The sequence below is a fragment of the Salmo salar genome, chromosome ssa17 (assembly GCF_905237065.1).
Source record: "Salmo salar chromosome ssa17, Ssal_v3.1, whole genome shotgun sequence".
NCBI lineage: Eukaryota > Metazoa > Chordata > Actinopteri > Salmoniformes > Salmonidae > Salmo > Salmo salar.
In genome coordinates, this window is record NC_059458.1 from 51,303,762 (window position 1) to 51,318,616 (window position 14,855).

Here is a 14,855-nt window from a genome sequence, read left to right on the forward strand (position 1 = left end):
TTATTATGGAACGTTAGGTCATCGTCCAAATGTGCCTTTTTGCTGAAGTGGACCAATCAAAGCTCGTAAAGGCTCATTTTTGTAATCTCATTGGATCTCCTTTAAGAAGGAAGGAGGCCGATGCTAGGGTGTGTTTATTAAACTGTTGGCTTGTGAAACGGAGATAGTGTAGATATTGTGTCTGGAATCATCAGGCAGGCAGGTAGGTAGGAAATACAATGATATTACTTCTCTTACAAGCTAATATTGATAGTGTTACTTTGTATGATCAGCTAACCCTAAACGGTAGGATATGCAATTCAGGCACATTCCAATAGTCTGACAAGAGAGCTAGCGGCTAGCAGGCGATCTTATTATGATGAAGTGACTGAAGACAAAATATCTTACATTACAGTCAACAACTGATTTCTGTTTTATTGTTCCACATTTGGTAATGTAGCGAAATGTGACATATTACATAAACAGTGTATTCCGTGTGTGAATGGTGTATACGTTGGTACATTGTATGTTAACAATCTGTGCCTATATTTGTGTTCAGACAGCCAAACGCTACATTCTTTCCACTTTACCGTTATAGTGAACAAATCTGGTATTGTGTTCCCCTGATCTGCATTCAAGTACTGTTAACTATATAAAAACCTCAATGTTACAAATACCACATCATGACATCATGAATGCACTGCAGACATGTATTTGGCTTTCCTGCCTGACTCATCTGTCCTATCCTGTCTACAGGACTATCTCTTTTCTTCCATTTTAAATGTCCTATCACAAGTCTATGCTGCCAGCAGCAACAGTTTAATAAACAACCAACCGTTGAATATGTGATACAAGTACTGTAACACCATAATGTCAAAGAGCCCGTCAATGAAGCAAAGCTAGACATGTTTAAATTCTGAAAGACTTGGAACAGCCCTAATGAGCAGCAGATGTGAAGTTAACACTCTGGAGGAGGTGTCTTTAATCTTGCTCTCTCTCTCTCTCTTGCGCTCTCGCTCTCTCTCATAGGATGGAGATCAGGCCGTTGCTCATGTGCTTTGCCCTCTGCGTGGTCTATGCCACCAGTAAACCCACCGAGAAAAAGGAACGCATTCACCACGATGCACCTCTCAGCAGCCGCGAGCACGACGACGCTCAGGGCTTCGACTACGACCACGATGCCTTCCTGGGACAAAAGGAGGCCAAATCATTTGACGACCTCAGCCCAGAGGAGAGCAAGCGCAGGCTAGGGTGAGTAGGCTCAAGTCTCTGCCTGGCTGCGTCTCAGTTGTCCAATGTGGCCACCATTCCTCGGCTCGGCTGTGTATTAATAGTATCAAGTTGAGGGTAGGGCTGTGACGGTAATTGAATAACCGTGTAACTGACGATTATGGATGAAGAGCGTCATGAAAATAAAACCGTCAAAACCGTTTAAATAGGCCTACATTAATTTTAGGATTAAAAAAATGCTATTAATATTATTTTCATGTCGATAAACTTTACCTAATAGCGGGTGTGTTTACTAATGATTATAAGCAAATGTTTTGTTAACTTAGTTTGTCTATTAAACTTTCTACATCTCCTCCTCTTTACAGCTTTCCTTTGCTTGAGCAGCTAATTGCTTGTAGAGCGGGATGTAGAGTGCTATAGGCTATGGCACTTCAGTTAAAACATTGTGTGATGTGTGGACTTTCTTTTATACAATACACGTTTTCATTGTTGCTAGTAAATACATCTGTCTTCCTTAAAAATAAAGTTTAGATGTTTCTGACTATTCATTAATTATTCAACAGCAGTCGGCAAGGTTGTTCTGGCTCTGAGGCCTATAATGCACTAATGTTGTGTCAAATGGACAATTCGCCAAGCCTCTCCAACCTGGCGTGGTATAATTTGATACAGGATCTTTTTTAAAGTTATAAACAAATCATCGCTGATCAAGCCCGGTTCTGGCTGATATGCTGCCCTAAGCTACACCCAAAAAATTGCTGTCCTCCTATCCCCACAAAGTAGAATAGTAGCATAGGCCCGCAATGCACTTTTAGGAATGCCTGTGTGGTAGGATACTGTTTGTAAAACAGGAAATTGACCATTAATTCCTGTAATCTGGTTACATTCATTTCTGTTAATGCATGTATTAATTACAGTAATTTACCGTTCTCATTCTCGTTGTTTGCATAGTTCAAAACCCGCTACACTTGTGATAAACAAGGTTTGGTTTATTTCATATCATCATTTACACGCTCCATGTGAGCAATGAGCATGTGTCTGGTTTCTCTGACCTGTTAATGTTGACGGAGGCGCGCGCCTGAACACGCACAGAAGTACCTGGCCTGCTTTTCGCAAATGTCAAAAGTAGGAAAGTGCCCAGCTGGGCTTCTAAGTCATATTTTCTTCACCTCACATAGTCAGTCAACGAAGTCCATTATAATTGTTCCTCACAGTATTTGAAAAATCCTTCCAACACTCTCCCCCTCGATAATCAACGTTACTGATAAATAGGCTATGGACATGTTGCGTGTATTTGTTTCTATTTTAATGATGGTCAATTTCATCTTCATTCTATAGCATAGCTGTCCCCTTCATACTATCATTGTCAATTAATTATCTTCCAACCTACTCTCAGGAAAGCCTAAGGTAGACCTAGGTTTTTTATTATGTTTTAGTGAAAGGATAAATATTTGCTCTTGTGTCTGACATACAGTACGCTGGTGGTTTTGATTGATGGATGCTTTTACGGGGGTGTGCGTGTGTGAGTTCGCTGATTCTCTCTATAGGCCAAAATGTCCATTTCAGAAAGTTTCCTAAAGTAGCGTATCTGGACAAGGGCTGCAAATAACTGTCGGTCTCACAGTAATTGACCGATAATTAACATAAAGACATTTAGCATCTCCTGGCTTCCACTCATAGCCTACAAGCCACTGATGCAGACCTTTGGAACATCTACGTTTTAAAAAGTGTAATAAATCCATTATTTATTTTTAGACAGGTCTAAAGAAGCATGATATGAAGAAAATGTAGTCTATTTCAGAAGAACAGAATAGCATACTCTGAGTTGTCCTTATGTTAGGCCCTGATCTGGCTATGCCAAATGCCTGAGGGCTACACCAGTTCATATGCAGAAAAGATTTGCTTAGAATTCCGTGGCATTATTTTATAGTATGAAGAATACATTGTGAACAAAACTGAATAAAATAGAAAGGATATTTTCTCCAAACGATTTGAGGGAGTGCGCACATGCGCTTATTTTGTGTTGAGCGGTTAACAAAGAAATAGGTATTCCTATATGCTTAATTTGGAGTTATTTATGTATCTTTAGTTGTTCTACAATCGTTGGGCTGTATGTTTTGAGGTATCCAATTGGATACCCCAATTGGTAGTTACAGTCTTGTCTCATCGCTGCTACTCCCGTACGGAGAATCGAAGGTTGAGAGCCGTGCGTCCTCCGAAAAACAACCAAACCAAGCCGCACTGCTTCTTGACACAATGCCCACTTAACCCGGAAGCCAGCTGCACCAATGTGTTGGAGGAAACACTGTACACCTGGCGACCGTATCAGCGTGCACTGTGCCCAGCCCGCCACAGGAGTCATTATTGCACGATGGGACAAGGACTTCCCTGCCGGCCAAACCCTCCCCTAACTTGGACAACGCTGGTCCAATGGTGCGCCGCACCATGGGTCTCCCAGTCGCAACCGGCTGCGACAGAGCCTGGACTCAAACCCAGAACCTCTAGTGGCACAGCTAGCACTGCGATGCAGTGCCTTAGACCACTGCGCCACTCGGGAAGCCCCGACATGATGTGACTTCAATGATGATTTGAAAAAAGTTGCTTGAAACGCATGAGCTCTGCTTATTTTTTTTGCGCAGGCTGTGCACATTGTATCAGTCACTCATTCACAATTTGACAAGTATTTGATAATGCCTAGAATTTCCCGGCAGCATCCCCTTTGTGTGGCCATAATGCACCCCCAAAAATCCACGCCCTTTGCGGCCAGTGGCCATTGTTCCCTTCTCCCTGAGTGCAGGGTGCTCCATCACGTGATCCGGTCTTTCTTACAGGCTACAAGTGAAGACAGAACAGCAAAAGCACGAACAGCAAAAGCACTAGCCAATGTCAATCTACTATCCCCAAAGTTCAACCTATTCTATTCTGTGCTAGAAATAAATATTACAAACATAGTCTGGGACAGTTGTGGGATGCGATATATCCCAAATTAATACAACAACTAGCATCAAAAAAACTTGTTTACGCAATGTTGCTGACGCAACACATCTGATCGTTTAGCTTAAAATGTTGATAAATTATTAGGCTATTTCTTCACGTTATAAGCGCAGCAATGCGCACATGGTAGTAGGCTAAAAGCGCACATTTTCCATTAGCGGAAAACATCATTATCAAAAGTGACCGCAAATGCAATTATGCATGTAATGCTTTTATTATAAAGGTGCATTTTTATGGTGAAAATTATCTTCCCCAAACTTGAAACTCACACGCTGCTTATGTATGCCAGTTAGGCTCTACACCCCTTTATAATGTGCTTGATTTTAGAAGTTATTTGGCCACTTTAGTTGTGATACAAACCTTATCAAAACATATAGGCCTATGGGCTAGGCAAGATGAGGTGTGTGACTATGACTCGAAAAAGTCACCAAAAAAGGCATTGTTTCTTATGCTGGGCATCATTCACAAGTGATAGGCTAATATTGTTACCCATCAGACTATTCTTGATTTAATCTTGTCTTTACATATACTAAATAATATATGTGTGAAATTAGTTTTTGTTTTGATTTAGAATGGACCATTATCGGTCACCGCAACAGCCCTAGTCTGGACTCGATTTCTTTAATAAGAATCAAGCGCTCCTGTCGTGATGTAATATTGTAAAAGGCCTCTTTTCAGTAGCTTAGGCTACATTATTTCTCTCATTATGGCATCCTCTCGTTGAAGAAAATATGTCAATGCCATTGCCATTGAATGATCGCAGCAACAGAGTTTGTGACGTTATGCGAATATTTTGAGAAAAGTGAGAGTTCGTTTGAATGGTTTTGTGCGTTGACGTTGTATATGCATGAAAAGCCAACAGACAAGTACAAGGTAGGCATATCTTTATTTTGACTCCATTAATGTTGTGTGAATACTTAAATGCGACAGATCCTCTCCAACCTGGCATTTCTTCGTTTAAAAAATATATATATTCTGATGACAAAAATAAACATTGTTTTTACAGTACTAGTCAACGTTTGGACACACCTACTCATTCAAGGGTTTTTCTTTATTTTTACTATTTTCTACATTGCAGAATAATAGTGAAGACATCAAAACTATGAAATAACACATGGAATCATGTAGTAACCAAAAAAGTGTTCAACATATCAAAATATATTTTATATTTGAGATTCTTCAAAGTAGCCACCCTTTGCCTTGATGACAACTTTGCACACTCTTGGCATTCTCTCAACCAGCTTCCCCTGGAATGCTTTTCCAACAGTCTTGGAAGGAGTTCGCACATATGCTGAGCACTTGTTGGCTGCTTTTCCTTCACTCCGCATTCAAACTCATCTCAAACCATCTCAATTGGGTTGAGGTCGGGTGATTGTGGAGTCCAGGTCATCTAATGCAGCACTCCATCACTCTCCTCCTTGGTCAAATAGCGCTTACACAGCCTGGAGGTATGTTGAGTCATTGTCCTGTTGAAAAACAAATGATGGCCCCACTAAGCGCCAACCAGATGGGATGGCGTATCGCTGCAGAATGCTGTGGTAGGCATGCTGGTTAAGTGTGCCTTGAATTCTAAATAAATCAGACAGTGTCACCAGCAAAGCACCCCCACACCATCACACCTCCTCACACCTTCTACGCTCCAGCTGGCTTGTCCAGGGCTCATGCCTCGGCCGGCTTGTCAGGCTCTCCCAGGTGGGACGCCGGGTGGCGCCCCTAGAATTCTGAAATTCTTTCTAATTGCATAGCATCTACAGATTGTAAGTTGAAGATAAATAGTTTTACTGAAAGTATTATTATGTTGTTTGTTGTTTGACTATGGCTTTCCAAATCTCCCAACAGTACTATTTGTAGGATTCATTTCGGATAAATGTTGTGATTTTTTTTCAGCCATTCCTTAACCTGTGACCAGAAACAAGCTACATAGCTGCAATACCAAAATAAGTGATCTAATGATTCTGCCTCTTCATAGCAGAAGAGAGAGAATCATTCCTTTCTTAATTTGTTGATTAATATTTATAAGTAATAACCTGAATAATAATAATGAAATGCCATGATAATAACAATGTGTAATGGCTTGTTTCAAGTAGGCTGTTATTAAGAAGTGTAAACAAGTGTACAAACAGAGTTGTGATCTCTCCTTTTTTGACCCCTTTTTCCTTGAACGGTTATGTCGGTGACCGTGTACATTGGCTTTGCCAATTACCGTTACCTCAAATTCCAAGACTGTCATAGCCCTAGTTGAGGAGCCAATCAGAGACCGTTCATGTAGTTTGCCACCTACAAGTTACCTGTATGTTAACGTGGCAGAGTAATATAAATGTAAAAGTACTTATTGCAATGGAAAACTAATGCTGTCACTCATACAAGGAAGTATGTCCTCTTTTCAGTAAAAGTTAATCAACATATAGACTTGTTTGCCAGTAAATGGAGAGGAGGTAGAATTCCCCCTTTCCCATCATCAGATTCAAAGAACAGGCCGTCACTTTCACGTAGACTGTACTAGATCTTGGTGTTGACTGTTATTACATTGGTATTATAGTAAATATATTTGTCCTCTTTTGAACTTCATTTTTCATTTTTTAATAGTCTCTCTCTTTTGCTCTTCCCCTTTCTGATACAGTGTGATTGTAGAGAAGATTGATGGGGACAGTGATGGTTTTGTCACTGAGGTGGAGCTGAGAGCTTGGATTAAGAAGGCTCAGAAGAAGTACATCTATGAGAACGTGGACCGCCAATGGAAGGACTTTGATGTCAACAATGACGGCATGATCTCCTGGGAGGAATACAGGAACGTAACTTATGGTACCTATCTGGGTAAGAAGGGCATGACGTGAGCATGCATGAGCCCGGGAAATGCAATTGGTCCAAAACATAAATGTGTTGGTTATGATTGGTTGGATAATTGCAGGGCCTTTAGTATTAGTTTCACTGATTGGTTGATTTACCGTATCAATTCAGATCAGGGTGTATCACGTGTGATTAACTAGAGATCATAGCCGCTTCCCTTTGACCCCACAGATGACCCGGAACCAGATGATGGCTACAACTACCAGCACATGATGGCGAGGGACGAGAGGCGTTTCAAAATGGCTGACCAGAACAGAGACCAGATCGCCAACAAAGAGGAGTTCACTGCCTTCCTACACCCAGAGGAGTACGACCACATGAAGGACATAGTGGTGCTGGTATGTGTGTTTCATTCTCTGTGTTCATTAGATTAAAAGGTATTTGTAAAATATGAAACACAAGACCAGCGTTCACCGGTCGGGTCCCTAACCATCCTCCTCTTTCTCTTTGTTTACCCCACAGGAAACCATGGAGGACATTGATAAGAATGGTGATGGTTTCATTGACCTGAATGAATACATAGGTAAGGACTGAAGTGGACATACTGTGAGTATACAAAACATTATGAACACCTGCTCTTTCCATGACAGACTGACCAGGTGAATCCAGGTGAAAGCTATGATCCCTTAAATCAAATGTTAGTTATAACATGTGCCGACTACAACTGGTATAGACTTTACAGTGAAATGCTTGCTTACGAACCTTTCCCGATGATGCAGAGTTACTGATGATGCAGGGCCTTCCCTGTGGCTCAGTTGGTAGAGCGTGGTGTTTGCAACGCCAGCATGGTGTTTGAAACGCCAGCATGGTGTTTGCAACGCCAGGGTTGTGGGTTCAATTCCCACAGGGGGCAAGTACAATTTTTTTTTTTATATATAAAAATTTATGAAATGTATGCATTCACTACTGTAAGTCGCTCTGGATAAGAGCGTCTGGTAAATGACTAAAATGTAAATGTAAAAAAAAGATGAGAAAACAATGTAATGGTAAGTAACACAATAGAATACACAAGAATGGAGCTATATACAGGGAGTACCAGTACCAGATCAATGTGGAGCTATATACAGGGAGTACCAGTACCAGATCAATGTGGAGCTATATACGGGGAGTACCAGTACCAGATCAATGTGGAGCTATATATAGGGAGTACCAGTACCAGATCATTGTGGAGCTATATACAGGGAGTATCAGTACCAGATCAATGTGGAGCTATATACAGGGAGTACCAGTACCAGATCAATGTGGAGCTATATACAGGGAGTACCAGTACCTGATCATTGTGGAGCTATATACATTTACATTTACATTACATTTAAGTCATTTAGCAGACGCTTTTATCCAGAGCGACTTACAAATTGGTGCATTCACCTTATGATATCCAGTGGAACAACCACTTTACAATAGTGCATCTAAATCTTTTAAGGGGGGGGAGGGGTTAGAAGGATTACTTTATCCTATCCTAGGTATTCCTTAAAGAGGTGGGGTTTCAGGTGTCTCCGGAAGGTGGTGATTGACTCCGCTGTCCTGGCGTCGTGAGGGAGCTTGTTCCACCATTGGGGTGCCAGAGCAGCGAACAGTTTTGACTGGGCTGAGCGGGAACTGTGCTTCCTCAGAGGTAGGGGGGCCAGCAGGCCAGAGGTGGATGAACGCAGTGCCCTTGTTTGGGTGTAGGGCCTGATCAGAGCCTGAAGGTATGGAGGTGCCGTTCCCTTCACAGCTCCGTAGGCAATCACCATGGTCTTGTAGCGGATGCGAGCTTCAACTGGAAGCCAGTGGAGAGAGCGGAGGAGCGGGGTGACGTGAGAGAACTTGGGAAGGTTGAACACCAGATGGGCTGCGGCGTTCTGGATGAGTTGTAGGGGTTTAATGGCACAGGCAGGGAGCCCAGCCAACAGCGAGTTGCAGTAATCCAGACGGGAGATGACAAGTGCCTGGATTAGGACCTGCGCCGCTTCCTGTGTGAGGCAGGGTCGTACTCTGCGAATGTTGTAGAGCATGAACCTACAGGATCGGGTCACCGCCTTGATGTTAGTGGAGAACGACAGGGTGTTGTCCAGGATCACGCCAAGGTTCTTAGCACTCTGGGAGGAGGACACAAGGGAGTTGTCAACTGTGATGGCGAGATCATGGAACGGGCAGTCCTTCCCCGGGAGGAAGAGCAGCTCCGTCTTGCCGAGGTTCAGCTTGAGGTGGTGATCCGTCATCCACACTGATATGTCTGACAGACATGCAGAGATGCGATTCGCCGCCTGGTTATCAGAAGGGGGAAAGGAGAAGATTAATTGTGTGTCGTCTGCATAGCAATGATAGGAGAGACCATGTGAGGATATGACAGAGCCAAGTGACTTGGTGTATAGCGAGAATAGGAGAGGGCCTAGAACAGAGCCCTGGGGGACACCAGTGGTGAGAGCGCATGGTGCGGAGACAGATTCTCGCCACGCCACCTGGTAGGAGCGACCTGTCAGGTAGGACGCAATTCAAGCGTGGGCCGCGCCGGAGATGCCCAACTCGGAGAGGGTGGAGAGGAGGATCTGATGGTTCACAGTATCAAAGGCAGCAGATAGGTCTAGAAGTATGAGAGCAGAGGAGAGAGAGTTAGCTTTAGCAGTGCGGAGAGCCTCCGTGACACAGAGAAGAGCAGTCTCAGTTGAATGCCCAGTCTTGAAACCTGACTGATTAGGATCAAGAAGGTCATTCTGAGAGAGATAGCAGGAGAGCTGGCCAAGGACGGCACGTTCAAGAGTTTTGGAGAGAAAAGAAAGAAGGGATACTGGTCTGTAGTTGTTGACATCGGAGGGATCGAGTGTAGGTTTTTTCAGAAGGGGTGCAACTCTCGCTCTCTTGAAGATGGAAGGGACGTAGCCAGCGGTCAAGGATGAGTTGATGAGCGAGGTGAGGAAGGGAGAAGGTCTCTGGAAATGGTCTGGAGAAGAGAGGAGGGGATAGGGTCAAGTGGGCAGGTTGTTGGGCGGCCGGCCGTCACAAGACGCGAGATTTCATCTGGAGAGAGAGGGGAGAAAGAGGTCAAAGCACAGGGTAGGGCAGTGTGAGCAGGACCAGCGGTGTCGTTTGACTTAGCAAACGAGGATCGGATATCGTCAACCTTCTTTTCAAAATGGTTGACGAAGTCATCCGCAGAGAGGGAGGAGGGGGGAGGGGGAGGAGGATTCAGGAGGGAGGAGAAGGTAGCAAAGAGCTTCCTAGGGTTAGAGGCAGATGCTTGGAATTTAGAGTGGTAGAAAGTGGCTTTAGCAGCAGAGACAGAAGAGGAGAATGTAGAGAGGAGGGAGTGAAAGGATGCCAGGTCCGCAGGGAGGCGAGTTTTCCTCCATTTCCGCTCGGCTGCCCGGAGCCTGTTCTGTGAGCTCGTAGTGAGTCGTCGAGCCACGGAGCAGGAGGGGAGGACCGAGCCGGCCTGGAGGATAGGGGACAGAGAAAATCAAAGGATGCAGAAAGGGAGGAGAGGAAGGTTGAGGAGGCAGAATCAGGAGATAGGTTGGAGAAGGTTTGAGCAGAGGGAAGAGATGATGGGATGGAAGAGGAGAGAGTAGCGGGAGAGAGAGAGCGAAGGTTGGGATGGCGCAATACCATCCGAGTAGGGGCAGAGTGAGAAGTGTTGGATGAGAGCAAGAGGGAAAAGGATACAAGGTAGTGGTCGGAGATTTGGAGGGGAGTTTCAATGAGATTAGTGGAAGAACAGCATCTAGTAAAGATGAGGTCAAGCGTATTGCCTGCCTTGTGAGTAGGGGGGGAAGGTGAGAGGGTGAGGTCAAAAGAGGAGAGGAGTGGAAAGAAGGAGGCAGAGAGGAATGAGTCAAAGGTAGACGTGGGGAGGTTAAAGTCACCCAGAACTGTGAGAGGTGAGCCATCCTCAGGAAAGGAACTTATCAAGGCGTCAAGCTCATTGATGAACTCTCCAAGGGAACCTGGAGGGCGATAAATGATAAGGATGTTAAGCTTGAAAGGGCTGGTAACTGTGACAGCATGGAATTCAAATGAGGAGATAGACAGATGGGTCAGGGGAGAAAGAGAGAATGTCCACTTGGGAGAGATGAGGATTCCAGTGCCACTACCCCGCTGGCTCGATGCTCTAGGGGTATGCGAGAACACGTGGGCAGACGAAGAGAGAGCAGTAGGAGTAGCAGTGTTATCTGTGGTAATCCATGTTTCCGTCAGCGCCAGGAAGTCTAGGGACTGGAGGGTAGCATTGGCTGAGATGAACTCAGCCTTGTTGGCTGCAGACCGGCAGTTCCAGAGGCTGCCGGAGACCTGGAACTCCACGTGGGTCGTGCGCGCTGGGACCACCAGGTTAGAGTGGCAGCGGCCACGCGGTGTGAAGCGTTTGCATGGCCTGTGCAGAGGGGAGAGAACAGGGATAGACAGACACATAGTTGACAAGCTACAGAAGTGTTGTTTCTTGTATTATTGTCTCTTGTGTCTTTAGAGAACTGTTTCACTTTGATATCCTTTTTCTTCTGTCCTGATTCTCTTTCTTTTCTTCTGTTAACTAGATATTCTTTGTTGTTCTTCGTTAGCTAGCTAGCTTCTTCCAAAAGAGTCCCTAGCAACTGCTTAGCAACTGGTAAACAATTCAGCTAGCTAAGATAACAAAAATATTATGAAAAATAGTTATTTTTCAAAAGCCTATCTTCTTTGTTTGTTGCTTGTTTTTTCTCCTATTCAGTCTTGCAGTTTTCTTTTGCTTTTTCCGATGTACTTCACTCTAAAAACCATGTAAATTTCAATATTTGTAGGAGCTTGTTTTTCAGCTGCTGCTGCTCTATACGCTCTATATACGGGGAGTACCAGTACCTGATCAATGTGTAGAGGTTCTTGAAGTAGATATGTACATGAAGGCAGGGTAAAGTGACTAGGCCTTATTGATGTCACTTGTTAAATCCACTTAACTCAGTGTAGATGAAGGGGAGGAGACAGGTTAAAGAAGGATTTATAAGCCTTGAGACAATTGAGACATGGATTGTGTATGTGTGCCATTCAGAGGGTGAATAGGCAAGATAAAAGATATTTGTGCCTTTGAACGGGGTATGGTAGTAGGTGCCAGGCGCACCGGTTTGTTTTAAACCCAGCAGCGTTGCAGTTCTTTTCACGCTTAACAGTTTCCTGTGTGTATCAGGAGTGGTCCACCACCCAAAGGACATACAGCCAACTTAACACAACTGTGGGAAGAGTTGCAGAAGGCATTCCTAATGTTTGGTGTACTCAGTGTGTAGTCACTCCATTCAATAGATGTACAATATTGATGTTTCTACCTCCCCCTCTCCTTCGTTTCCTAGGTGACATGTACAACCATGAAGATGAGATGGAGGAGCCAGACTGGGTTGCGACGGAGCGCGAGCAATTCTCAGAGTTCCGGGACAAGAACAAAGATGGGAAGATGGATCGGGAGGAGACTATGGACTGGATCCTTCCTTCAGACTACGACCACGCAGAGGCCGAGGCCAAACACCTCGTCTACGAGTCTGACTCAAACAAAGTGAGTCTCTCTCTCTCTCTCTCTCTCTCTCTCTCTCTCGGTTTTCTCTCTCTCTCGGTTTTCTCTCTCTCTCTCTTGGTTTTCTCTTTCTCTCTCTCGGTTTTCTCTCTCTCTCTCGGTTTTCTCTCTCTCTCTCGGTTTTCTCTCTCTCGGTTTTCTCTCTCTCTCTCGGTTTTCTCTCTCTCTCTCGGTTTTCTCTCTTTCTCGATTTTCTCTCTCTCTCTCTCGGTTTTCTCTCTCTCTCTCTCTCGGTTTTCTCTCTCTCTCTCTCTCTCTCTCTCTCTCTCTCTCTCTCTCTCTCTCGGTTTTCTTTCTCTCTCTCTCTCTCTCTGGTTTTCTTTCTCTCTCTCTCTCTCTCTCTCTGGTTTTCTTTCTCTCTCTCTCGGTTTTCTTTCTCTCTCTCTCTCTCTCTCTCTCGGTTTTCTTTCTCTCTCTCTCGGTTTTCTCTCTCTCTCGGTTTTCTTTCTCTCTCTCTCTCTCTCTCTCTCGGTTTTCTTTCTCTCTCTCTCTCGGTTTTCTTTCTCTCTCTCTCTCTCTCTCTCTCGGTTTTCTTTCTCTCTCTCTCGGTTTTCTCTCTCTCTCGGTTTTCTTTCTCTCTCTCTCGGTTTTCTTTCTCTCTCTCTCGGTTTTCTTTCTCTCTCTCTCGGTTTTCTCTCTCTCTCTCGGTTTTCTCTCTCTCTCTCTCGGTTTTCTCTCTCTCTCTCTCGGTTTTCTCTCTCTCTCTCTCGGTTTTCTCTCTCTCTCTCTCGGTTTTCTCTCTCTCTCTCGGTTTTCTCTCTCTCTCTCTCGGTTTTCTCTCTCTCTCTCTCTCTTTCGGTTTTCTCTCTCTCTTTCGGTTTTCTCTCTCTCGGTTTTCTCTCTCTCTCTCTCTCTCTCTCTCGGTTTTTTCTCTCTCGGTTTTCATTCTCTCTTTCTCCCCCTTTCTTTCTTTCACTCACAATGTCTGTGTCTGTTTTAAGCATTCTGTTGACTAAATATCCTTTTTGTTTTGATTTCAGGATGGAAAGCTCAGCAAGGAAGAAATCCTGAACAAGTACGACCTGTTTGTAGGAAGTCAAGCAACTGACTTTGGCGAGGCGTTGGTACGGCACGATGAGTTTTAGATGATTTAGTCCTAGCTAGATAAAACAGTTTTAAACTTGGTTTGATTTTTATTTTGTACGAAACCTATTCATACACTACATTGTCTCCAATTAGTTTGTGGTTGATAGCACCTAATACTTCCCATCCCATCACTTCATTTTATTGTTCTGTTACGTACATAGGTAGTTTAGATTGGTCATAATTTTTGCCTTGGTTTGAAATATGATGATATACTCACAAGCACTGAATACTCCTTTTGGAGTTGTTTATAATTCTTCCACCAAACCCTTCATATGTGGGAATGATTTGGTGTTTTTTACAGTCATGTTTTGAATGACACTGATTGTAGTGACAGCCCATCATTTCTTAGTATAGTTAGTAGATGAGAGATGCTACCCAACATTAGCCTCCTACATTTCCTTTCACCCAGTGTGTGCCTTCTCTGAGTAGTCTTTTGGGAGCTCAACCAATGAAACTGACACTAAATATCAGTGAATCAGAGGGTCATGGGAACGTGAGTCCACTACAGTGAAATCATCCCTCACCCTGCTCTGTTTCTCCATAAACACTCTCTTTGACCCCCTTTTCTTCATATGTACTGTATTTGTCTATCATGACTAGGGCCATTATTACATGACTAGGGCCGTTATTATTAGCAGTTCATCACTGCTTCTCTAGCCTTCTCTGCTGTCAATCACTGCCTCTCAACAGTCTACAGTGGTTTCCTCTCCTTGCCTCCATCTGCGTTGGTCTAGAAACAAATGATAGGTGAAAGAAATATGTTAGATGACCAATGTGAAACAAGAAAAGGAAACCATTTTGGACTATTGAGTAGCAGCACAAGTGTGAGAACGCATCTGTTGTTCTATTGGTTAGAAATAGGAGCGGTTGTACTTCCTTCCTATGGGGCGTGCGGAACTGAAAGGTTAGTGCATTGCAGCGTTGTTACTGAATTACGCTTGCTCCAAATTAAATTAAAATTATGTTGAAGTATTTACATACTCAGCAAGTGTTTCTTTTCTGAATTCATGCACAGAATGTATGGACATTCATATTTTGGATTAAATGCTGTACTTTTGATTCCACAGCCCATTTCTCAATAAAAAAAACTCATTGAGTAAACTTATTTGTTCAAGTTTGAGCCTCAAGGCACATCTTCTTTTAACAGTTTGTATGTCTCGTTGTGTTTGTGGTAATGATTTTGTTAAGAGATTCAATAAATGGTGAGCGT

General features: G+C 43.7%; 1 protein-coding gene across 5 annotated transcripts; it reads left to right on the plus strand.

Moving 5' to 3' along the window:
- LOC106576025 (calumenin-A-like) lies at positions 1-14,759 on the plus strand. Of its 5 annotated transcripts, none has more exons than XM_014152835.2 (7): positions 1-128; positions 1,009-1,230; positions 6,821-7,002; positions 7,219-7,385; positions 7,510-7,570; positions 12,342-12,541; positions 13,540-14,759. In XM_014152835.2, the coding sequence occupies exons 1-7, from the start codon at positions 121-123 to the stop codon at positions 13,642-13,644; spliced, it is 945 nt and encodes a 314-aa protein (XP_014008310.1). In that variant the 5' UTR covers positions 1-120; the 3' UTR covers positions 13,645-14,759. The 5 variants fall into 5 exon arrangements, with proteins under 5 accessions (XP_014008310.1, XP_014008307.1, XP_014008308.1 ...); XM_014152832.2 differs by having other exon boundaries at positions 5-128; positions 6,821-7,014; XM_014152833.2 differs by having other exon boundaries at positions 67-202; positions 6,821-7,014.
- Positions 14,760-14,855: the final 96 nt, after the last annotated feature.